This window comes from Lynx rufus, unplaced genomic scaffold (assembly GCF_022079265.1).
Source record: "Lynx rufus isolate CCGP_SWC_20201006 ecotype Redwood Valley unplaced genomic scaffold, mLynRuf1.p SCAF_15, whole genome shotgun sequence".
NCBI classification, from domain to species: domain Eukaryota; kingdom Metazoa; phylum Chordata; class Mammalia; order Carnivora; family Felidae; genus Lynx; species Lynx rufus.
In genome coordinates this window covers 59413052-59439559 of record NW_025814829.1, presented here as the reverse complement: position 1 = coordinate 59439559, position 26508 = coordinate 59413052, and the positions used below count along the sequence as shown (strand labels likewise).

General features: G+C 45.9%; 1 protein-coding gene across 1 annotated transcript in view; it reads left to right on the top strand.

The window, feature by feature from the left end:
• Positions 1-26508, top strand: part of SMYD3 (SET and MYND domain containing 3) — a 679960-nt gene that overhangs the window by 528584 nt on the left and 124868 nt on the right. Inside the window, exon 8 of the mRNA XM_047077114.1 lies at positions 7552-7662. Coding sequence (XP_046933070.1) covers positions 7552-7662 — 111 coding nt within the window. The remainder of the gene's footprint in view (positions 1-7551; positions 7663-26508) is intronic.

The following is a 26508-nucleotide window of genomic DNA, read 5'->3' as shown; positions in this document are numbered from 1 at the left end:
GCTGGATTTCTTTTTTTCAGAAAATAAAAATTTCCCCACCTCATCGTGCATGCCTTGGTGGGTGACATTTCTCTGCACAGTTGTCCCCCGCCCCCATTTTACATACCCTTCCAGGCCCTTTCAAACATCATCTTGTCAATAAAGCTTTTCCCGATGTCCCAAATTAAAGGAAGGTCTTTCACTTTGAGATCTCCTTTACGGGGGTTGTTAATATTTCCGTGCAGTTACTCTGGCTCTTTTGGTGACGTCTCTGTCTGCCATGAGCTTCATGAGGACCGGCCATCGTGTCTTACTTCTCTATCTCCTTTATCACCCAGCACTTGGCCTTGCACCCAGGAGGCATTTCGTTACTCGTTGTTGATTTGACCTCCTATTAAATGGCCCTTACTGTAAAGACCAGGAGTGCTTCTCACCAAGGTCACTGTTGACATTCTAGATGGATCAGCTGTTCATCATTCACTTTTGGGTCACTGAAGGCTGGTGTCCTGAGTCCCTCCTCAGCTAATGCCTGTAGCCACCTGCCTCGAAGAACTAACATACATCCTGCACATTTAAAACTGGCAGAGGTGGGCCAGAGGGAGAACCAGGAGAAGAGCTATTTTGAGGTGGATTAAGAGAGGTAATTCCTTTTTATTGTGCAAATAGTTGCTTTTGGTAAGTCGGGTAAGGAAGTAAATTGAAGAATTTTGGTAATTTTGGGGTGCCTGGATGGCTCAGTTAAGCGTCCGACTTTGGCTCAGGTCATGATCTCATGATTTGTGGGTTCGAGCCCCACATGGGGCTCTGTGCTGGCAGCTCAGAGCCTGAAACCTACTTCGGATTCTGTGTCTCTCTCTCTCTGCCCCTCCTCTGCTCGCCTCTGTCTCTCTCTCAAAAATGAATAAATGTTAAAAAAAAAAAAAAAGAATTTTGGTAATTTCATAGCATCAACTTTGCATTTTGGCTTTATTGCCCGTGAGGGCACCCCAGTTTTATTATGTGCTCAGTGGGATATAAGTACCAGAATGTAGGCTCCATGAAGAAGACTATATAGTGTCTATAATAGGGAAGATTCTTAATCTGTGTTTGTTGAGTGAATGAATAAAGCTTGTTAAAGACAACCAGAAGTGGGATAGAATCTTAGAGCCATTTTGAAACTATCGCTAATTTTCAGGTATATCCCATGGGCCCCGCGAGGAAAGTAACATGAAAGCCAGGCACTGCCAGTTTGAGATAAGAGCATCTTAGACCCAAATGAGGAGAGTTGGGAATTTGCACAGTCTCCACAATAACAAAGGTCACCATGGAAATTTCTTACCCGCGACATCTCCTCACATAAAGCCACCCTTCCGACCACTTTTGGACCATTTCCCTTCAAACCAGCACCATTTACAACACTTTGCTACTTAAGGATTTTCATTGTGATGTTGAGTTGTTAGGTCTGTTTGGTTTGGTTTGCTTTGGTTTTGCTTTTGGGTTTTTTGTCTCCTCATCCAGCAATGATGTTTAATCAGGGTTTAAGGCATGGTTCACGTGCTGGATTGCTGATGGCTGCTTCAGGGTTTTGTTACACTATGAAATGTATATATCGGCTGGCAGTCTTCCAAAATATGGATCAGGGAAGAAAGCTGGACAGTCCGGGGCACCCTTGTGGGAATTCCTCCTTAGAAGAGGCTGTAGCTGTTACGAATAATGCCTCTGGCTGCCAGCATTTTCAGGACAAATGTGATTTGCATGAGCTGAGTATATCAGTGTCTGTAATACTAGTTTTGAATCTAAAGTGTTGTGGGTTTCAGGCAGTGTGTTTCTCCTCTCAGTCATCTTTGCTTAGGTGCTGAGTCACTTGACAAATTCACTGCATACTTAACTGGGTGTCATGTACCGCGGGGGGCATTGGGAACACAAAGACGAGTAAGACCCACCCGTGCTTTCGGGAGCTCGAGGTATAATGGAGGAAACGGACACAGAACAGAAAAGAGTGAACAATAACAATATAAAGAGGACAATGGTATAAATATGCATAGGGCTTTGTAGACATTCAGACTGGGGGCACCCAAGCGGTGGTAAGGGGCAGTAGCGGGGAGCGGTTGAAAAAGGCTTCCGTAGAACAAACTGAGGGTGGCTGGAGGGGAGATGGGGTAGGTTGAATGGGTGATGGGCCTTGAGGAGGGCACTTGTTGGGATGCGCACTGGGTGTCGTATGTAAAAGATGAATCACTGGGTTCTATTCCTGAAGCCAAGACCACCCTGTCTGTTAACTAACATGAATTTAAATAAAAAAATAAGTAAATACAAAAGAGGGAGAGAAGAAGAGGTTGAAGTGAGCCTGTCACTTGAAGGATGACAACTGCCAGTACTTGTTGCTAATGAAAAAAACTGAAGCTTTCAATTACAAGTCAGTATTTTGGAAGACCTGTATCCACCACCTGTAGCATGACAGCCCCTCAGATCTCGAAAGACTTTCCCTGCGATACTGGTGGCGATGGCAGTGACTGGATTTTTTCATATTGGATGATGAAATGTGTCGATATCTGGAAGGTTGCCATAGTTCAGTGGACCGATGCGTGATGTTACCAGATCACGCTTGAATAGAAGATCCATGCCAAGTTCGACCAGTGGATTTGAACATAACTGAGTTCAAGACATTTACCTATGTGATTTTAGATTCCACATTTCTACTAATCTTTAAGAAACTACCTCTTGTAAAATGTTGGTGTAATACCATAAAAGAATATCTGTGGTAATTATCCGTGAAGGCTATTAAAATATTCCTGCTTTTTCCAGTTAAGGTTAAAAAAAAAAAAAAAAAAAAAAGAAACAGAAAAAAAAAAAACAAAAAACAAAAAAATTCCAGAGAAGTAACTCCTAGACTCTCGAAGGACCCATAGAGCTCAGGTTGGCTGAGACAGGGAAGGCGTCCTAGACAAATGCACAGAGGCAAGAGATGGAATGGTGACTTCAAGGAACAGGAAGCATTCTTCTCAATAGACTGAAGACTTCAAAGGTGACTGGCAGATGAGGGAATATGCAGGGACCAGACATTATCATAGGGACCCGTGGGGCCCGTTATGGCGTCTGGCCTATAGGAGGTCCTCATTAGATACTTGTGAAAGGGATGGGGACGGACAGTGGGGCACCATAGAAGCAGAGGAGTTGTGTGATCAGACCTTGCACGTGTAAGCAAGTGTGGGAGCATGAGGGTCAGGTGGATGCAGTAATCCAGGCGCGAGGTGACAGTGGTGTCCTGAGGTCGGGAGGCATTCACCTGGTGGCTCGTGATGAGGGATCTGAAGAGAATAATGCTGGAAGCTAAAATTGGCAGGATTTGATAATGGCTGAGTACAAGGGTGTGACAATGAGAAGAGAAAGAATAACACTCAGGTTTGATTTTAAAAAAGAAGTGAGATTTGCCGTCTTTCAGTTCAGAGCCCGTATTAGCAGAAAAATTTATAATTGTGACCGTGTAATTCCAGAAATGGAAGCGAAGTCTAATTTTAATTTGATCTTTTTACCCACTCTGTTGTACATAATGAAAAGATGGGCTTCATGGAAAAAGGGTTCATTTTGCCTTGAAATTTTCAAGTAAGCAGCATGTCCGATATCCAGCAAATATCTTTCATGTTATTACTCTAATGTTGGGATGATTTACTGCCTTTCCCATAAAAACTGCTCTCAAATGGCAGAGCAATGGTCAGTGGCATTAATATTTTAATGCGATTTTGTTCTGTGCCATTAAGGCATCCACTGATCAATGGCAGAGTTTCACAAATACGTTCCTGCTAAATGAGCCCAACATTTAGTGAGCAGATTCTTCATTGAGAGCAGTGAATCAGTCAGTCCTCAATAAAGGTTTTTATCTTTGGCTGATAAAATGATTTAACTGTCATTACCAGTTAGTAATCTGTGTTTTCTCCCCCAAAATAGGAATAACAATGTTTTGCCATTGAGACCTTCAGTTTTCACACAGTGTATTTGGTGGCATAGAGGGCACAGAGGAGGCATGGAGGCGGGGAATGGGGCAGTCTTCCCTGGAGAAGTGTTTTGGAGCCAAGCTTGCGGGATGAGAATGCTCTGAAAAAGTGGGTAGTGTGGGGAAGGCACTGGCTAGCCAGGGCAGGGAGACGCAGCACCCGCTGGCACTGTGTGCCTTGTTCCAGAGGCCTAGTGGTGTGCATACCTGAAGACGGGAGGGTGTCCAGAGAGATACTGAGGCAGAAAGGCAGACCGAAGAGCAGTGGAAAAGCCCTTGTGTGCCTTATCCCCGCCGGCAGTGAGAGGCCGTCACCAGTCTTCGTGTAGAGACGTGATCAGATGTGAGTTTGAGGAAGCTCTTTCAGAGCGGTCTAGAAGACGAGAGGTGGACGGCGGGCAGCAGGGAGGCCCGTTGGAAAGCCAGTGTCCCGAAAGCGGTAGCGGTTGCAGGCAGTTACGGCGTAGTGAGGGAGGCTGGTCCGAGTCTGTTCGTTGGGGTTAAATGATATAACTAGTCTCCTGTTGCCCGTTTGCCTCCTGGCGCGATCACTCAGAGTTTTGGCCCTTGCAGTTTAGTCTTGGGTTAGTCAAGGTTATCTCTCTGGCCCTGGATTCATTGGCTTCCCACTGGGCACATGGTACTCTCCCAGTAACTACTGCGAGTTGATCTGATCTGCTGGGGGGGGGGGGCATGACTGAGAGCCATCGGGGCAGATGGAGACTTCGAGCCCCAGGGTTAACCCAAGAGGGAGCACAGAGTTCAGTTCGTTTTACCATCACCTCATTTAAGGAACCCGGGACCCTCAGAGCCTGTTAAGACCAGATGGGTACGTGTACTGCCCCAGACTTACTAACGGGCGGTTTCAAAAGTGTGGTGGGAAATGGGTTACTTGGAATTTGGAACACAGTGTTGTCTGTAAACAGGAAGAACTCGCCTGATATCATGGCCATTTGCATCTCCCAGGCAGCCCTGGGTGCACATCACAAAGCAAGGAAAAGGACTCAGGGAATGAAAAAGCGGCCGTGGTCCCGGCTAAAGGAGCCCAGTGGTCACAGGACGCTGCTGAGTGCAGACCGACGCGTTTTAGGGTTGATGCTGGCACAGCCCCCCAAGAAGCGAATCTCCCCTTGGGCCCACTGAAGTATGAGAAGTGGCTGTGTTGTAAAAAGAGTGTCAGGCTTGAGTCAAGGGCTGTGGGTGCAAATCCCAGATGGATCCCAGACCTTTGCTGATTTCCACAGTCTCACGCTGCCTCTCTTTGGGAGTGCCTAGCACATAGCAGATCCTCGATAACACTGTCGAGAGGATCTAGAGAGAGAGCCAGCCAGCCAGACCTGGCCCTGGCTTCTGTCACCCTGGTGATGGCCACGGTGGGTGGGACAAAGGCTGGCAGACTGAGGCCTACCCAAAGTTATGTTTTCTGTCAAGAGCCCTACCGTACTTTCCAGCATGTAAGATCTGGCTTGGTAGACGTGAGATGCTTTCTATTGAGTCTAAGAAAAAGCACGTGGGATTTTTTTTGGCTCTAGGGAGCTTTAGTTACCTCCTTCAGCGGACGGTCCTGCCTTCTTCCACTCCTGCCTACCGCACCTGCCCCCATGATTACTTTCTACATGTAAAAGCAAATAAAGTATTTTACACAACATGTCACAAGCTGACATATGACACTGAAAAGGAAAAACTAGAAAAGGGTGAGGGAATGAGGGACCCTGGGTGGGGCCGGAGTCAGGGTGTTCTTTTAAGCAAGGGAGGGTCCAGGTTAGACCTCGGTGAGGAAGGCCCCACAGAGGGTTCTGGGGGCAGCGCCCCGGGACACATCCTGTGTCGGCCTGGCACGTGTGAGTGCATGGGGACAGGAGGAGCGAGGGCTGGCCGGGGAAGGAGTTCAGAGAGGGAGTGGGGCTGGTGGTGGTTGTTACTAGTTCTTATCCATTGCAGACTAATATTTTTGTAGAACTTAATGACAAAAATTACTAGAAAAATGAAATTTTTAAAACATAGGAAGTAAAAGTCTAATGTTTTATTATTAGAGTCCCGTAAAGTTCTCTTACCAGGTACCTGTAGAAGTTTCTAAACGTTAGCTTGCGATTCTTTCCTGACTTTAGCACAGAAGCACAGGCTGAGCTGTGCTGTAGGAATCCCTCATCAGGACTTGGCCTGTAAGCAAGAGCGGGGGCCGTTGGAGTGTTTTCAGCACAGGGAAGAGCCTATCTGTCTTCTGTTTGAAGAGAATCACTGAGAATCACGCCTGGAGGGTGGAGTGCAGGGGACACGGGGAGCCCTGGAGGGTGGAGCGCAGGGGGCATCGGGGTCTGTGGGGGGAGCAGGGAGACTGGCAGAGACTTGTGTTTTATGGGCCAGAGAGGAGGGCGACTCAGACCTGGGTGGTCACGTTGGAAAAGGTAGAAAGTGGTGGATTCCTGGTCTTGTTTTTAAGATTGAGCCCACAGAATTTCCTGGTGGATCAGGTGAGGGTGTGAGAGGGAGAGAGAGGTCAAGGGTGACTTTGGGTTTCTGCTTGAAGGACACAAAAGATGCATTCCTGTCAGCGGGGACTGGGACGGCTCCAGCCCGGGTGGAACAGGCCAGGGGACTCAGGGGTTCCATTTTGTTTATTTTGAATTAGACTTTGAGCGTATAGATGCGGTCGAGTGAGGCATGTGTGGACATCGTGACGTTGCCTGAAGACCTGTGACCAGAAGGGGAACCTGAGGGCTACAGAGAAACATCCTAGATGGTGTAATTACTTAGTTCGAAAGTGTCCAAGGAAGCCAGTTTGAGAGCCTCCCTCCAAGATCACATGCTGACATTAATTCTCCCTACTTGGAAGTGGTTTCTTTTTTTTCCTATCTCATCACAAGTAAGAAAAGAGTCTCCAACTTCAGAGGCACCAAATTTGGTTGACGTTTCGTTCCATGAGGCAGCTGCAGGACTGGTCAGGATTTAAGAGCATCTGGGTGCATCAGTCCGCCACCCGCTTGGGGGCCAGGATTGATCCACCTTCTCCCATTGCTGGCGGTGATCGATTTTACTGCCCAACCTTAGTACTACCAAACACAACAGCTCTCGGTAGTCTCTTATTTGGTGAATAAAAAGTGAGGTGTAAAAGTGTAGAGAGATCATGAGTCCAGTTCTTTATAATAAATATATAATATACGTGCACTCACCACACAACGGATGCTGGAAGGTAATGGCGTTAAAATTTTACATGTGATTATTTGCGTAGCGAGATTGTTAGTAGTGTCTTTCCTCTTGCACTTTTTGGTGTGTAATAAAGACATGTGTTGCTGAAGGGCGCGTGGATGGCTCAGTCAGTTGAGTGTTCAACTTTGGCTCAGGTCACGATCTCGCAGTTTGTGGGTTCGAGCCCCACATCAGGCTGTGTACTGAGAACTTGGAGCCTGGATCCTGCTTCGGGTTCTGTGTCTCCCTCTCTATCTTCCCCTCCCCGGTCATGCTATGTCTCTTTCTCTCTCTTTCAGGAATAAGTAAACATTAAAAAAAAAAAAAGTGTTGGTTAAATAATCAGTAACAATAACCATTTGTTAAAGAAAATGAGCACCACAGCCACGTGACCCTCTTCTCTGTGGCCCCCCCAGCTCACCATCTGCTACCTGGACATGCTGATGACCAGCGAGGAGCGCCGGAAGCAGCTGAGGGACCAGTACTGTTTTGAATGTGACTGTATTCGATGCCAAACCCAAGACAAGGTATGTGTGTGGAACCAGCTCGGAACATCTCCCAGGAAAGACTCCTGTGGTCTTTCAGAGAACTCAGCTTTTATTGCGTGAATCCAGAAGGACGCTCAGCACGGAGGGGGAAACTAAAAAGATGCGTCATGCCGCGTATATTTTAGCCTCTTGAACTTTTATCCCCCACGAAGCAGTGAGAGGTTTACTGCCAGGTAAGGATCTAGAGAGCTCAGGTTCTAGAGGGCAGAGAGGCATTAAACGGGTCATTAGGACACTGAGGCCAGGGTGCTGTTAGAGCACACAACGAGAGGGTCAGGTGACCTTACGACTGGTAACCACTACTGCTTGGTAATAAGCGTACCAAGTTGTAGCCTGTGTTTTATTTCCTCAGGTTTGTTCTGTAAGGCTTTTTGCTGTAGCACTTCGTCAGACAGAGATCACTTGTCCAGCAACTTCGTCTCTCTGAGAAAGGAAGAAGGGCCAAAAAAATGCCATAAAGATAAAGAATGAGCTTTTCTCCTGTACTTCCCTCACATCAGACCTATCTGCTTTGAGTTTGCACACAGTCGAGTGACCTGATTAAATCTTATTTTGGTAGAGTATTCAGAATTTGTTGGAATTCTTTTGTAATCCCAGTGTCGTTTAACTCAATAATTGTAAATTAGGAAGTGGAACTCAGAACGTTCACAGATCTGCCTGTGGGAAAGGACGAAGCAAGAGGTGGCAGAACCCAGTCTCAAACCCAGATCGTTTGACTAAATCTAGCGTTCCTTCCACTGCCGCAGCCATGTGTGGTCTCTGGTGGCAGCATTGATGGAGAGAGGACCTGAGCTCATTCTAATGATGCAGGAATCCATGAACATGATTAGTTTTTCGTGAAAAAGAACTTTTAGAAATAAATGAGCTACATGGGAAAAGTTGGAACCCCTGCTCATAGCTCCCCAAGATTCATTCTATCTCGGTGTTAGCCTTTTGCCACAACCAAGCATGCTGGAGTTCTAGAGGATCCCTTGGGATTTTTCCCCAGACCAGACCCTAATCTGGAGTAGCGGAAAGCGAGCTTCCTTCCCGCCAGCACCCTTGGATGGGAAGTCTTGGACTTAGTGCCTCTCCCATGCCATCTGTATTGTGTAGACCTACAAAAAAATTTGATTAAGTACTTATTTATTTATTTATTTCCAGAATTGGGGTCATGTTCACTTTGGTTTTTGTTCTGGTTGAAACCTGGCTAGAATAGTATATTAGGGAAAGGTTGAGCTTCAAATAACAGATAACCCAACTAAAACTGGCTTTGGTAGGTATGGTACATTTGTCTCCAGACTTCTGGAGAAGCAGTCTAAGACAAGAGCAGCCGCTCACAGGCCTCATCACAGACCCAGAATCCTTCTACCTCCCTCCGTACCCATCCCTACACGTGTCAGTTGTCCTCATGGCCCCAGGGTGACTGGCACCCTCAACACTGAGTCAGTGTGTCCAGCCTCTGGGCACGAAAAAGAAGGCAGAGAACAAAGGAAAAGTTTCCTGGGGATTTCCACCTGCGTGTTATTGTTCAGAACTGTGTCGTATGATCACCTTTACTGTGAAAGAGGTGAGGAAACTACATTTTAGGTTTTCAGCCTTTAAATTAGAGGAAGACGGGAGAGGAAGGTTGGGAATGGCTTTTGGGTAGCCTATCCACGGTATCCGCCATATTCATCGAGACTGTTTTCTTTGAGCTAAAAGTTTGCCTAATACTATATTAGGAATCTCTAGAGAAAGAGCGCCAACAGGGTGTGTGTCTGAAAAGTAGCGGGGACGGGGGGTATTTATGAAAAGGATTTGGCCCATGTGATTGTGGAGGCTTGGAAGTCCCAAGACCTGCAGTTGGTGAGTGGGAGACCCAGGAGAGCTAACAGGGAAGTTCCGGTCTGACCCAGGAAGAGCCAGACTTCCATTTGAGTCCAAAGGCAGGGCAAAAACAGTGTCCCAGCCCAAAGGCAGTTGAGCAGGAAAGACTTCCCTCTTGCGGTAGGGTTAGTCTCTGTTTTAGTCAGGCCTTCAACTGATTGGGTAACAGCGATAACAACTAACACACTGGGGAGGGCAGTCTACTGATTCAAATGTTAATCTCATCCAAAAGCAGCCTCTCACACATACCCAGAATAATGTTTAATGAAATATCTGGGCACCCTGTAGCCCAGTCAAATGGACACACAACATTAACCATCACAGATGGGCTAGAGATAGGCCAAGTGGTAAAATGGAAAACATACTTGCTTGTTCTGCTGGACTCTATTCCATTCTGTATCTGACACCCCGGGTGGCCTTGGGAAGGCCATTCAAGCTCTCTGATTTATCCTGTCATCTGTAGCCAAGGGACTCCTATCTCACTGTGGCTTTGATTTGCATTTTCCTAATGATCACTATGTTGAGCATCTTTTCATGTACCTCCTAGCCATCAGTGTCTCTTCACACCTGTTAGAGTGGCTGGAATCAAAAAGACACGGAATAACAAGTGTGGATGAGGTTGTAGAAAAGTGAAGCCGTGGGCAGTGTTGGTGGGAATACAAACTGGTGCGGCCTCTGTGGACAACAGTATGGATGTTCCTCAAAAAATTAAAAATAGGGGGTGCCTGGGTGGCTCAGTTGGTTAAGTGTCCAAGTCTTGATTTTGGCTCAGGTCATGATCTGAGGGTCATGAGGTCAAGCCCCGCATCAGGCTCCTTGCTGGGCAGAGCCTGCTTGGCATGCTCTGTCTCTGCCCCTCCTGCTCTCAGGCACAGACGTGCGCTCTCTCTCTCTCTCTCTCTCTCTCTCTGTCTGTCCCTGTCTGTCTCTGTCTCTGTCTCTCTTTATCCCTCTCTCTTTCTCTCATAATAAATAAGTAATCTTAAAAAAATAGAAAAACTACATGATCCAGCAATTCCACTGCTGGGTATTTAAAGGAAATGAAAACACTAACTTGAAGAGTTATTTGCACCCTCATTTGCAGCATTATTTACAATAGCCAAGACATGGAATGACCTTAAATGTCCACTGACAGATGAATGGATAAAGAAATGTGGTGTATGTGTGTGTGTGTGTATTGAAATATTATTCAGCCATTGAAAACAAGGGAATCTTGCCTTTTGCAATAACATGGAAGGACCGCAGGGGCATGATGCTAATGGAAATAAGTCAGAGAAAGATAGACAAGTTCTCTCCGTGTGTAACACGAGAGAACTAAACTGGGTGGTCATAAAGCCCCTTCCTGCTCTGTTGTACCATGTTTCTCTGAAATATTTCCCCGTAGAAATGAGTGGGGTGTGTATTCACGTGAGAATATAAACTTGATTTCAATTAGCTCATCAGTTATATTTCAGGCTTCTATTTATCTGAGAATTTTGTTCTGTTTGTACTGTAAACGTCCTTCCTGAAATCTCTGTATTGCTGATTTGCTTTGAAAAAATAATGCACAGGTAAATCCAGCTTAGTGCATTCCCCAGAGATTATAAATTCAAAACTACTTCGGTCAAAATTCAATTTACTTCAGTTCCTAGATTCAAAGTGTTCGAGATTATTTTTCTGCTTTTCTTGGAGCCTAAGAAATTCATCTCGACAGGTTTCTGTGTCGAGAAGTATTTATTACGGGGCCTCCATCTGCGAGGTGCTGGGCTCACATGGTATCATGTTTCAGGAAGGCAGGAGGCCTTTAATAGCGGGTGTAATTTGCATGTGCGGAGTTAGCTGTCATTTATAATCAGCAGCAGCTTAATTTCTGGAAGGAATAAAACGTACCTTCTAAGAGAGGTTTTGGAATGATTTGGCTTCTCCTGTGGCTTGCCCAGGTCAGAATGCTCGGCAGTGGAAACAGAATAGACCAAATGGAATTGATTGCTTCCATAAGTTTGTGGGTCGTACAGAGCTTGCTTCCTTGGATGGCACGCGCTTTGTTGCAAGAAAAAGCTACATTTACTGGCCACGTCACCTTTTCTTTCCTAAAGCCTGTTACATCCAATCCTTCTCCTAAAATACAGTGTCTGTCAGCTTACTAACAACATCCGTGCCTCACTCCTTCATGATCAAAATAGCCCTTAACTCGTCATCTGGCCCTCAATGTCCTCGTTCACCCAGCCTCGACCCTGTAGCACAGCAAGTTTTCTGAGCTACTGCTGTTTCCATGTCATTGCTTTGCTCAGAATTTTCAAAGCATTTACCACTGTCTCTAATGTTCAGGGTAAATGTCAGACTCTTAGCATTCAGTGTCCTCCAAAGTGATGACCCCACAGCCCAACCTGCCCTCTTTCCCTTCCTTTCTCTTCTTTCCCCAACTCATTCTATCCGATCACATCCTTTCACCTCTCAGAAGCCTGCAACCTGGCTTTCAGGCACATATCCACACACATCTGTTTATATATATAAATACAGGTAGACGTGTATGTAGGCTCTAACAGCTGTCAATCTTATATTGATTTGTGAAATAAGAGTGACAGGAAATAAGAGGAAAGCAAGTCAGTGTCCAAAAAGCAATCCATATGATACTGTAAAGTGACTGGAAGTAAATCACAAATTAAATTTCCCAGCAGCCAAAGCTGAATGAGTAGTTTCAGAAGTTACTGTAGCTGCGAGGTCAGACATACACCTGTTGCTCTGCCGAAGCAATTTTTCCTGGCCCTGAGGCCAGAGCTACTCCAAAGGGTCCCACAAGACTCAGTGATCAGCTTCCTGTCAGACTGCCACAATTATTTAAATAGCTGATTTTTATAATATTCTCCAATGTGGCTGATAGACATTTCACATTGTAACATAATAAAAGAAGTAACAAGAAGGGTTAAAACTCATATGCTCTGGGGCGCCTGGGTGGCTCAGTCGGTTAAGCGGCCGACTTCGGCTCAGGTCACGATCTCGCGGTCCGTGAGTTCGAGCCCCGTGTCGGGCTCTGTGCTGACTGCTCAGAGCCTGCAGCCTGTTTCGGATTCTGTGTCTCCCTCTCTCTCTGACCCTCCCCCGTTCATGCTCTGTCTCTCTCTGTCTCAAAAATAAATAAACGTTAAAAAAAATTAAAAAAAATAAAAAATAAAACTGATATGCTCTTGTGTCCTCTCTCTCTGATGGTTTGCTTCATCCCAAGAATAAAATTTAGGCTGTACAGGGGAAAGCAAGGATTGCGCATCCTTAGACGATCCTCCATTAATGGTATTTCTTACAGTCTTTTCAGTTCGTTATTGTAATTTGTATTAAAGTGATACATGCATATAGTTTGAAAAGCCAGAGTACTAGAACCCAGTTCAGAACACTAGTACACTTTCCTTCCTTGCTCCTGCCCACATCCTACCCCCGAGATAACCCACTTTTGGCTTCTGGGATTTACTCCGTGATTTAAACTGAAGCTCCCTTAAATCACACCCTAGGGATGTTGTTTGCTATTCAGTTGGTTTAATGACTATTTTTTTTTTATTCTTAGGATTTCATATTTGCTTTTTTCCCCATATCTCCCAGTTTATGTTTTGTATCTTTCCACCTGTTTCTCCTTCATAGTTTCCTATATACCTCCACTGAGTACTCCTCTGTTACTTCTGTATTTGAGCATCTTAGTTGCACCCAAAGAGTCACAGTCAGTCAGTGCTGTAGCCTATTCACTGGATTGAAATCATGTTCCGGTTGTTGACTTTTGTCGGTTACCTTCCTTAGCGTTGTATTTCATGAAGTGGCTTGGAATTTTATACTGCAGGCTTGTTTTTAGGGGAAAGTATTTTGGTTTTGTTCCTTTCTCTCCTTCTGTGCTCAGCCCCTGTCTGCTAACCTTGCCCTTGCCTACCCCGGACAGGGGGTATGTAATCACCACAGTGATATCCAGGCTACTGTAGATCTGGTTACTTAGGTGATGGGTGACAGAAGGACCGTCTGTGTCTTCTGACCTGTGCAGGCCCAGCGCTTCCGGAACATATTTAGCTTAAGGGACCAGGTCATCAGCCCTGTGTCTTCAACCTCTTTTTACAAGGGAGCCTTACCTCATCCCCTGGCTTTAAGCCTTAAAGCTGACTCTGTTCCCCTTTACTTTTTTGTTTTAATTTTTTATTTATTTTGAGAAAGAGCAAGCGTGAGCAAGGGAAGAGCAGAGAGAGGAGGAGAAAGAATCCCAGGCACGCTCCACGCGCTGCCAGGGCAGAGCCTGATGCAGGGCTCGAACTCACGAACTGTGAGACCATGACCTGAGCCAGAATCAAGAGTCAGACTCTTAACTGACTGAGCTACCCAGGCGCCCCTCTACTCACCCTTCTTACATGAAGCATTTCTCGTCCCTTTCAACCACTGCTACTGCCTGCTTCCAGACCTGAGGCCCTAGTTCCCACTTGGTTTATTCCTTTGCCTTTCTGTTCTGTTTTGGGTCCAAGGAGAGTTTCTCTTGTCTTTGAATTAGTAAAGCTATTTTTGATTTCTCTTTTTCTATTTTACCCACTCTTACTAGGATTTGGGCTAAAGGGGAGCACCCCAAAGTCTGACCTTATAGCATGTTGCCTGGACGTCTGCAGTTTGCTTTCCAAGTACATAGGTACGAATTCAGGTCTTTGGAGGCAAAGGAAACCGTGAGGATAAACAACGATCTCATTCTCCTGAGGGCTCCCAAGTGTGTGTGAGCCTTTTACCCAACACCAGCCTGTCTGTGGAGAAGGGATCTAGATCTCGTATCACAGGGCCTTCTGAGGACAGAGACGTGAGTAGTCGTGCTGAAAACATATGCCCTCTGAAAATAGTTTAATAAATGGCTCTGTGGAGGGGAGAAGCCCCAGTAAGCTTCTCATCCCTCGATGCTCCAGTGCTAAGCCCAATTCCTCTTCTTTTCTTCTGTAGACATAAAGCACTGTCAATTACTGTCCTGGGTAAATATTTCAGCCCCTCTTTGAAGATCCTGTCCTGTAGCATGGAATTTCCCTTCTTTGGTCCCTTCTGAGGCCCTCTGCAACACGTGTGCATCATGGAGCCCCGAAGTGGCCCGACGTCCTCCCCAGAGCACCTTCCGTAGGTGCTGTACCCCAGCAAGACCGTGACCAAGCTGTGTTAACCGGGCACAAGAGGTAGGAGCGAGGCAAGGACGAAATGGAGACTGAAGAAGCAATAAAGGGAGTGTTGGAATTAAAGCCGTAGTCAAAGGAAATGAGAGTTCTCTGCCCAAGACAAACTCTATGGTAACTTGAGTCTATTTCGAATATGAGCGTTTACTAAAAGGTCATCAGTTAAACCAAGATTTTTTTCTGCTGCCTTCCTCTGTTTTGCTAAATTAGTTGTAAGCAGAAATGCCTCGTGGTGGGACCGTGAACTCCACCGGCTCCGACTTGTTTTCTATCACAAGTTTTAACAGCCTAAGCAGAAGTGTTCCTGTGTCTCTCATGTTTGCATTGTAATGGAGTTCCATTATCTTCGGGAAGATTAGGAAGGTTTGGCAGGAGATTGAAGAACTGTGTGTGTGTGTGTGTGTGTGTGTGTGTGTGTGTGTGTGAGAGAGAGAGAGAGAGAGAGAGAGAGAGAGAGACAGACAGACAGACAGACAGAGACAGATTTTAAGTGGCCAGGGCGCAGCACCGTCTCCTTCTGCAAACCACAGGAGAAAGGCTCTCCCCGGAGTGAGCACCTTGCTGGCTGTCACTAATGTTCAGGTAGGAAAGGAGCTTATTGACTTCATGACCACATAATCCCATCTGCGATGCTGCCCTGAAATAAGGGAGAGGCTTCTGGGCTGGGTACCACAGGCTCTGAAGTTGGCCCGGGAACCGAACAATGGAGCTATTGTGTCTCCTCGGAATATGCCGCCAGCCGCATGACAGGACGTCGCGCCTCAGCTCTGCCTTCTCCCCGGAGAGCGGGCAGCTGTGCCCCCGAGCCCTTGCAGGTGGCTCCGGTTTGTCCAGAGTCCACCCCGGGGTAAGGAGAGGGTGGCTCCACAGGTTGTGGTGACGTAATTCTGTCTCACGATCTTCCCAGTTCTTGCGCAGAAATGCTTTTCTTCTTCTGGCTTTTGGTCCACAAAAGCTCTGACTCGGGGAACAGACTGAAGGGACAGCAGCTGTTGTGACACACAACACAACACAACTGTGTGTTCGTATGCGCCGGGTGTGGTCCCCACCCCACACGCGGCACACGGTGTTCAAGAAGTGCTGTAGGAGTGACCTTTCTCAGAGAATGTTCTACATTACGATGCCTGCTGGAGCTTTGGGGGCACTGCCCACGTGCTGGGTGCTGCCTCCTCTCACTTCATCCCCGTGACTTTATGAGGGTGGTGGTCACTCCTCTTCCCATCTTTGCAGATGAAGTAGAAGCTGTCAGCTGCAGAGGCTGTATTCCTAACCTCTCCTCACTGTCTCTAGAATTTTATGAATAACAAGTATACTTTTCCTATCTTTTTAAAATTCAGGTATTTTCATTCCGTAGAATTCACTCTTTTTAGCATACAGTGCTGTGCGTTTTGACAAATGCATATCATCTGCAGCCACCACCACTAAGATGTGAAACAGCCCCGCCCCCACTGCATTCCCTCATACCGCTTTCTAGCCCACCCCTGCCCCCCTTCCAGCCCTGCTAACCTCTGATCTGCTTCCTGTCACTGTAGCTTTACCTTTCTCAGAACATCACATAAATCGATCCTAAAAGCCATTTGATTCTGTCTTCCTTCACGTAGCATAATGCATTTGCTATTTAGCCATGTTATTTTACACACACGTATGACTATGGAATCTCAGTACTTGGTACCTTTTTATTGCCAAATAGTATTCTATTATGTGGCTACTCCGCAGGTTATCCATTCATCAGTTGAAGGACTTTCGGTTCTTTTCCAGTTGGTGGTGGTTATCAGTAGAGCCACTGTAAATATTCACGCACAGGTTATTGGAGGAACATAAGCTTTCGTTTCATCTGTGTAAATACCCAGGAGTACGCTTGTTGGCTTGCATGGTCAGTGTATGTTTAACTTTATAAGAAACTGCCAGACTGTTTTCCAATGTAGCTGTATCATTTTGAATTCCCGCAGGCAATGAGGCAGCATTTCAGTTACTCTACATGCTTGCCATCACTTGATTTTTTTGTTGGTCTTTCTTCTGTTGTGATCATTCCAATAGAGTGTAGTGACATCAGAAAAGTGCTGTTGGTATTTTGATAGGGATTGCATTAAAGCTGTAGAGTGCTTTGGGTAGTATAGACATTTTAATAATATTTGTTCTACCAATCCATGAGCATGGTATAGCTTTTCATTTGTTTGTGTCACCTTCAATTCCTTTCATCAGTGTCTTGCAGCTTTCAGAGTAAAGGTCTTTCACCTCTTTGGTTAAGTTTATTGCTAAGCATAAACTTTTGGTGCAATTATAAATGAGACTGTTTTCTTAATTTCTTTTTTTGCTACTTCATTATTAGTATATAGAAATGCAACAGATTTCTGTATATTGATTTTGTGTCCTCTAATCTTACTGGATTCATTTATCAGTTCTAGTAGTTGTTTGGTGGAGTCTTCGGGGTTTTCTATATATACTATCATGTCATCTGCAAATAGTGAAAATTTTACCTCTTCCTTACCACGTTTGATGCCTTTTATTTCTTTTTCTTGTCTGATTGCTGTGACTAGGACTTCCAGTACTATTGCATAAAGTGGCAAGATTGGACATCCTTGTCTTGTTCCTCAGTTTTTCACCATTGAGTATGATGTTAGCTGTGCGTTTTTCATACATGGTTTTTATTATGTTGAGGTACGTTCCCTCTTAACTTACTTTATTGAGGGTTTTGGTCATGAATGAATGTTGTACTTTCTCAAATGCTTTTGCTGCATCTGTTGTCCATGATCATATAGTTTTTATCCTTTCTCTTGTTAATGTGTTGTATCACATTGATTGATTTGCAAACATTGAACCACACTGGCATCCCAGGAATGAATCCCACTTGATTGTGGTGAATGATTTTTTTAATGTATTGTTGGATTTAGTTTGCTAGTGTTCTGTTAAGGATTTTTACATCTGTGTTCATGAGAGATACTGGCCCATAGTTCTCTTTTTTTGTAGTGTCTTTTATCTGGTTTTGGTATCAGGCAAGTGATGGCCTCATAGAATGAATTTCAAAGCTTTCCTTCCCCTTCTAGTTTTTGGAATAGTTTGAGAAAAATTGTTATTAATTCATCTTTAAATGTTTGGTAGAATTCACACGTGAAGCTGTCTGGTCCTGGACTTTTGTTTGTTCAGAGGATTTTAATTACTGATTAAGTTTCATTGCTGGTAATCAGTCTGTTCAAATATTCTATTTTTCCTGATTCAGTTTTGGGAGGTTGTATGTTTCTAGGAATTAATCCATTTCTTCTAGGTTGTCCAATTTGTTGGACATTTGTTGTTATAAGTTTTCATAATAATTCTCTTCTAATGCTTTGAATTTCTGTGATGTCATTTTTGTATTTTTTCTCTCCTTTCTGATTTTGTTTGAGTCCTCTCTCTCTCTCTCTCTCTACCTTTCTCAGTCTACCTAGAGGTTTATCAATTTTATTTATCTTTTCAAAAAAACCAGCTCCTGATTTCATTTATTTGTTTTATTCCTTTTTTAGTTTCTATTTTTCTATTTTATTCATTTCTGTTCTAATCTTTATTATTTCCTTCCTTTTACTGGTTTGAGGTTTGGTTTGTTCTTTTTGTGGCTTCTTTAGGTACCAGGTTAGGTTGTGTGTTTGAGCTTTTTCTTGCTTCTTGAGGTAGGCCTGTATTGCTATAAACTTCCCTCCCTCAACAGCTTTTGCTGCATCCCAGAGGTCTTCAGCTGTCATGTTTTCATTTTCATTTGTATCCATGTAATTTTTTATTTCTTCTTTGATTTCTTGGTTGCCCATTTGTTGGTTAATAGCATGTTATTTAAGCCCCATGTATTTGTGCTCTTTACAGATTTTTTCTTGTGGTTGATTTGTAATTTCATAGCATTGTGGTTGGAAAAGATGCATGGCGTGACTTCAGTCTTTTTGAATTTGTTGAGAATTGCTTTGTGGCCTAACATGTGATCCATTGTGGAGAATGTTCTGTGTACCCTTGAGAACAACGTATTTCTGCTGTTTTAGGATGGAATGTTCTGAATATATCTATTAAATCCATGTGGTCCAGTGTGTGATTCAAAGCCACTATTTCCTTGTTGATTTTCTGTTTGGATGATCTATCCAAGTGGGGTGTTCAAGTCCCCCATTGTTATTGTATAACTATCTATTACTTCCTTCCTGTTTGTTATTAGTTGCTTTATATATTTGGGTTCCTCCATGTTGGGTGCATAAATATTTATAATTGTTAAATCTTCTTGTTCGGTTATTCTCTTTATGTTTATGTAGTGTCCTTCTTTGTCTCATGTTACAGTCTTTGTTTTAAAGTCTATTTTGTCCAATATAAGTATTGCTACCCCAGGTTTCTTTTCACTTCAATTTGCATGGTAAATGCATTCCTTCACTTTCAGTCTGCATCTGTCTTTAGGTCTGAAATGCGTCTCTTGCAGGCAGCATATAGATGGGTCTTGCTTTTTTATCCATTCTGTCACCCTATGTCCTTTGATTGGAGCATTGAGTTCATTTACATTCAAGGTAATTATTGACAGGTATTGACTTATTGCCATTCTTTTATTTGTTTTATGGCTGTTTTGTATTTCTCCTCTGTTCCTTTCTTCTCTCAGTTTGCTGACTTTCTTTAGTGATATTCTTAGATTTCTTTCTGTTTATTTTTTGCATATCTGTTACCAGTTTTTGATTTGTAGTTACCATTAGGTTTGTATATAACATCTCATGTATATAGCAGTCTATATTTTTTATGTTTATTTATTTGTTTTAAGAGAGAGAGAGAGACAGAGCACAAGCCGGGGAGGGGCAGAGAGAGAGGGAGACAGAGAGAATCCCAAGCAGACTCCACACTGTCAGCACAGAGCCCGACGTGGGGCTCAAACCAACGACGACCTGAGCCGAAATCAAGAGCTGGCAGCTAACTGACTGGGCCACCCAGGGAGCCCCATAGCAGTCTGTATTAAGTTGATGGTCACTTAAGTTTGAACCCATTCTTTACTTCTCTTCCCCCTGCCTGACATTTTAGATATCATACTTTACATCCTTTTATTTTCTGAATCCCTTGACTAATTTTTATAGATACACTTCGTTTTACTGCTTTTGTGCTTTTTTTTTTTTTAACGTTTATTTATTTTTGAGACAGAGAGAGACAGAGCATGAACGGGGGAGGGTCAGAGAGAGGGAGACATAGAATCTGAAACAGGCTCCAGGCTCTGAGCAGTCAGCACAGAGCCTGACGTGGGGCTCGAACTCATGGACCATGAGATCATGACCTGAGCCGAAGTCGGACGCTTAACCGACTGAGCCACCCAGGCGCCCCATGTGCTTTCTACTTTTCTTACTCTTGCTTCTGGTTTTTCCACTCAGAGTCCCCTTTAACATTTCTTGTAGGGCTGGTTTAGTGGTGATGAAGTCCTTTAACTTTTTTTTGTCTAGGAAACTCCTTATCTCTCCTTCTATTCTGGATGATAGCCTTGCTGAGTAGAATATTCTTGGCTTCAGGCTTTTTTCTTTCTGTACTTCGAATGTATCATGCTACACCCTTCTGGCTTGGAAAATTTCTACTGAAAAATCAGCTGATAGGCGTTCTGTGGTTTCCTTGGTATATAACTGTTTTCTCTTTCTATTTTTAAAATCCTCCCTTTATCACCACTTTTGACCATTTTAATTTTTTTTAATTTTTTTTTAACGTTTATTTATTTTTGAGACAGAGAGAGACAGCATGAACAGGGGAGGGTCAGAGAGAGAGGGAAACACAGAATCTGAAACAGGCTCCAGGCTCTGAGCAGTCAGCACAGAGCCCGACGCGGGGCTCGAACTCATGGACCGTGAGATCATGACCTGAGCCGAAGTCGGCCGCTTAACCGACCGAGCCACCCAGGCGCCCCAACCATTTTAATTTCTAAGTGTCTTGGTATGGTCCTCCTTGTGTTGATTTTATTGGGGGCTCTCTGTGCCTCCTGGATCTGGATTTCTGTTCCCTTCCCCAGATTTGGGAAGTTTTCACTTATTACTTTTTCAGAAAAATTTTCTGACCCCTTTTCTCCCTCTTCTTATTCTGGGATCCTTCTAATGCGACTCTTACTATGCTTAATGGTGTCACTGAGTTTCCTTCGTCTATTTTCATTTTTTATCATTTTTTCTCTCTCCTCTTCAGCTTGATTACTTCCATTACTGTGTCCTGCAGGTCACTGATCCATTCCTCTGCTTCCTCTCATCTACTGTGTATTCCCCCAGTGTATTTTTTTATTTCATTTATTGAGTTCTTCATCTCTCATTGGTTCTTTTTTATGTTTTCTGTCTGTTTGTTGAAGGCCTCACCGAGATCCTCCACTCTTTTCTCAAGTCCAGTGAGTATCTTTATGACCATTACTTTAAATTCTCTATCAGATACATCACTCATCTTTGTTTTGTTTAAATCTCTTGATGCGATTTTTGTCCTGTTCCTTCACTTGGGACATATTCCTTTGTCCCCTCATTTTGTCTAACTCTCTGCATCTGTTTCTGTGTATTAGTCAGTTACATCTCCTGCTCTTGAAAATAGTGGCCTGATGAAGAAGAGGTCCCGTAGTGCCTTGCAGTGCAGCGTCCCCCGTTCACCAGACCCTGACTTTTCAGGGGTGTCTCCTGTGTGATGCATGTGCCCTATTGTGGCTGAGCCTCGTTTGCTCTCAGCCTGGTTTTCTGCAATGACTCTCTTCGCTGTTGTGGGAGGGTTTTGTCCCTGTGTTGTGAGTGGGTCAGTATGGGGCTGCCTCGGGCTTGAGTCGAGTCAGACCAGGTGTTTACCAGAGATGCAGTAGCACCAAACTGCACGGTGCTTTCCCTGTGTTTCCCCTGAGAAGCTTGGGTTGATGGGCGGGACCTACAGTCAGACCAGATGTCTGCCCCCGGCCCACTTTTGGGATGGCAAGGGGACTGGTGTGTGGTTATCGTCCCCTCTCCCCCGGGCAGGACTCACTTTGAGTGGCGCTGACCCCTGTTGGAGCTGCTTGCACACTGCCACACTTGTGGTACTGCTTTGGATGGGCTCCACAGGGGTGTGTTGGAGGGGCAGGACCTCCAGAGAATGCTGGTGTGCCGTGTCAGCAATGTCAGTGCTGGCCCGCGGCAGGGGGGGACTTCCAGCATCCAGGGACGACTCCTGTTCAGCCCCGCTGGGCTGGAGGGGCAGATCCACAGAAGCACGCAGGGGCAGGGTGTGCTGTTAGCAAGCTAGGTGGATGGACAGTGTTGGTGCTGCGCTGGCTTCTGCCAGTGTCTGTGTATCTAGACAGGTGGGCAGGGGAGGGAAATGGCACCCACCAGCTCTTTTCTTGGAGAAGTCTCCAAAGATCCCTGCTCCTCCAGCACAAGCTCTGAGGTTAGTAAATAAATGTCCATCCTGTATCCCCCAGGCGTTTTCCAAACTGCTGCTTCTACGCTGGCTGTTCCTTGTGCTATCTCTTAAGGGCAGGGATTCAGTTTTCTGTTGCCCTCCCAGCTCTCCCAGAGCCCCGCCCCCTGCTTTTAAAGTTCCAGGTGTTAATCCCCACTGATTGTAAGAAGTGAGGCCCCTCTGGTTTTCCAAGCCTAATGTTTTGGGGATTCATCTCCCCCACGGGAGGTCCCCTGTGCCTGGGTGCCTTGTGTGGGGGTCTGCTCCTCCTCCCTCTCTGCGACTACGGGTCCCTTCCTCTCGTGAAGTCTAGTGGGTCTGTTTTGCTCCCAACCACGTCTCTGCCCTTCCTACCCTTTTCCTGGCCTTTTCTCTGCATTTAATTGTGGAGAGTCTTTCCTGCCAGTCTTTGGGTCGTGTTCTCAGTTACACCGATGTGGGTGTAATCTAGTTGTATCTAAGGACCCGTGAGTTTAGGATGCTCCTACTCTGTCATCTTCCTAAAGTCTGGAGTTCTTTATTCTGTACACAAGATTGTTTTTGGTCTTTTTAAATCAGATATGTGCTGCGTAAATTATTTTTTCTATCTGTGTTTTTGGCTTTTCATTCTCTTGACAGTCTTCTGAACAGCAGAAGTTTTAAATTTTAATGTAGTCCACTTTTTAGTATTTTTTTATGCATCAGTCTTTTGATGCCATATCTAAGAAATCTCTGCCAAATCTAAGAGAAGATCTTTCTCCTATGTTTTCTATTAGATATTTTATAGTCTTTCGGTTTTGCGTTTAGGTCTTCGATCCATTTTGAGTTAATTTTTGTACAGGGTTCATTTTTTGTATATGGAGGTCCCATTTTCCCAGTACCGTTTGTTAAACCAACATCTTACTTAAGGCAGTAGGATATTATAGAGAGTGTACAGAATTAGATATTGGAAGAGTTTGGTCCTAGTCCTTAAGCTTGTACTTGTAACACCAGTGGCATTGGCCTGAGAGATCAAATCTGGGTGGTGGGTAACAGGACAGCTTGTACGGTGGAAAGAACACGTGCTCTCGAGTCTGATGGTCCTCGGTTCTGCTGCTCACTCACCATCTCACATTGGCCGGTTTTCCTACCTTCGTCTTTGTTTTTTATAAAACGAGAACACTGTATCCAGCAAAAGCTGCTTTGGGGGTTCAGTGAGACAATCTAAGTATAGGTTGGAAGATGGTACACACTTAATAATGGCTATCATTACTGTTATTGAATGTTCTCAGGACATAGTCTATACGGAAAGTTCCAGGAATTATAGCCTCCTCAGTTCCCATCATCTGCTAGTCAGGGTCCCTGAACTTCTTACATAATCTTCTTGGCAGCTTTTCAAGTCTTCTGCTCCAACTTGTAGTATTCTCTGCTTCCTCCCCCATTTCTGTCTCTAGTGCTTTCTTTGTGGTTTCTGTGGGCACCATGTTGGGTGGTGGGTGCTCTTCTCTCTTGTGTTGTCCTTGGCATAGCCCCTCTCCCTAGCCTGGGCTCTCCTTCCTGAGACGCAGGCTGACCCTTGTCCACACTTTGGGGGCGAGTCACTGCCATTCGTCTCCACTCACGTGGTCACGCCAGCTCTCAGCTGCTATTGTGGACACTGCTCGTGCTGATGGTGTGCAGGGGCTGCGTGTAGAGGCGTGGCGGGGGGGGCATATGTGTGGGGGACTTGCACTGGGGGGGCCCTCAGGCAGATTAAGAAGGCAACAGGGCCCACCTGAGTGGCACCGCACAGAGTCACGTGCCAGACCACCCCTCCTTCCCCTGTCCCCGGACAAAGTAGAAGTCATCCTGGACCCTGTGTCTCCCCCAGTCCTCTCCCAAGTGGAGGTGATGCCTCTTTGAAGATTTGCCACGTAGGAACTCTTGTCCCTTTCTGAGTGAGGCCACACTTGGAATCTCTTGCTCACAGTGAAACAGAAATACTGGAACAATGTGGGGCAGAGACCGGACGAGGCTTCCCTGGCCATTTTTTCCCTACTCATTACAGTGCAGGAGAGCCACCCACACTTCCGTGCCCTGAGCTGGAAAACAGGTCGCCTGCGGGCCACAACAGCTTTAGGGCTCCTGAACGAGTGGAGAGCCCTCACTCTGCAGGGGGCGTAGCAGCGGAGGGCTCTGTCCGAGACCTGTGGCTTCCCTGCAGCGACCACGGGAAGGATGTCCCAGAGGTCAGGAGTGGGGATATGGAGTATTCTCATCCCTTCAATCATCTTCCTTTGTGTACAGATCGAGGACATATGCTGCCATTCAAAAATAACTTTGGTTTCTTCTGCCTGAAAACTGCATTTCCCCCCTAACCTATTCTCTGGGCTCAACAGTGAACTTGAAACTGGACACTTCTGGTCTACGGTCCCTGCCCAAAGCCCCTAAAATATGACAACATGACATGCTTCGCTTCATAAAACTTTGGACTCCTGCGGCTCTGCCACACAGACTTCCAGAGGAGGCAAACTCAGTAGTGAATGTCGTAACTATTAGGGTCACTGTTTCCTAGTCGTAGACAGCTACCTGCAGTGACACTGCCTCCTCGGAGGTGTGAAAGTGGGGACTTGGTGCCATGGGTGAACTCCAGGAGAATATACGGTGCAGCTCTGTGGGTTGAGCGATGCCCTAGCAAGTGTGGTTCCACGGACGTACGCCCCCGCTGTGAAAAGTGGCCGTTGGGCTCCTTTTCAATATGGCGGATTGAGCACACGCATTTCTCCGCATCCTCTCCCCGAAGCCTGCTGATGTGAGAGTCAGATTGGGCTCTTCCCCCGTGTTGTTGATGGCAACCTGCAGAGCCTCAAAGGTGGAAAGGAGAGAGCAGGGTTTTTGCCCGCACCCATACAGAGGCTACGAGGTGTATCAGAAAGCGTCAGTTAAATTTGAACGGCTGGAAGAAATAGTAGGCGTCTGGTTCAATACCTTCTTTTTACAGAGAGAAGGACCTTGTGGCACTCGCTAACTGAGTGACCTTGGAGAGTCAGGACCAGGCAATCCGGGCCTCCTACTCCTGCGGCAAGGCCCTCCTGATGAGGCAGTGTGGGTACTGCCCCTGGGTGTGGAGGCACAGGGAAAGGTAAGGCAGTCTAATTGATCTAGAAAGTCCCCCTTTGACTGTTTTTCCCGAAAGAGCACTTCCATTTGTTTGTTCCTCGTTTTAGAGGGCTTGAACTATGACCTTTATCCACTTTCTCAAGCCCTTTGGATGATTGAACTACAGAAATAAATCAGGAAAGAATTTGTTTTTAGATTGATTTTGGTACCGGGTAAGTTAGCACATTTTGATGATAACGTCTGTCCAAGCCGCTGGACGAACATTCGCTAAAGCCTCCCCTGCCCAGCTGGGAGGGCGAGACCCGGTCGGTCTTGTAAGAGGAGACTACTCCACCGTGGGGCGTCCACGGAGCGGGGACTCACGCTCCCAACAAGGGCTGTGATTTGCAGCAAGTCTGTTCTGTCCCTGGGCGGAGCATATGCCGTCTGGAAATCAGGCTTCTGCTGTTGCTTACAAGTTAAGACTCAAGTGTCCCTGTTTGGGCTTTTTGCTCATCTGCAGTTACATTTGTCTCCAGTCTCTCAGCAAGCCGGCTTGAGTGTTTCTTCTCTCCGTCCTTTTTTCCCCGCTTTCCTCCTTCTTTCCTCGATATTTAGGAGTGACTGACAGTATACCGCCTGTGGGACTCTAAGAGGAGCAGGGCACCCCTTCCTGCAGGTGGCTTCCGTTCTAGCACGGAGACAGAGCACCCGCCGCGTGGGATTACCTCACCGTCAGCCTGTGCGAAGTGCGGTGGGAGCAGAGGGGGAAGAGATGGCTCCCACGTCGGTCGGGGAGGAAAGCGGGGTGCACAGAGGGGTGCAACGGCTGTGTAGGAGTTTCCCATGCAGTAGGTTCAGAGGGAGTGTTTCAGACTGGGGACACACGCGGTGAAATGTCCCGGAGGTCCGGAGAGGACGGCGGATCCAAGAACTGCATGTGTTCAGTGTCCGTAAGGATACAGGCCAGAAGGCCGGTGATCCGGGGTGAGAGGCAGATATGCCAGGCAGAGAGTTTGGATATCCATCGCGGAGGAAGGCTGGGAAGCCCGTGAAGGACAGTGAGGGCGGGCTTTTGGCCGGTAACAGCCAAAAGAACACGGTGGCACACGTAGGAACAAAAAGTCAGAAACTGGCACAAGGAAGGAGACTCAAAGATCCTGAAAACAGGCCAGGACACTAGCATGGCCCTCACACCATTACCCCCAGAAGGAGGGCTTTCAGAGAGCGGCCTCCCCACCCCCATCCTGGCAGCCTTCCTCCCTTCCCCACTAAGAATGCGAAGTTACCGCATCCAGTGAATACCCGGGGATGTGGCGAATTACTCTTTCTGGGAGCTTCAGTTAAAGCTCCGGATGTTTACCGGCTGCACGGAGTATTCGTTGCCGAGGTGGGGGTGTGATGGTTCTCCGATCTGACTGTACTTCCCCATCGTGCTTCA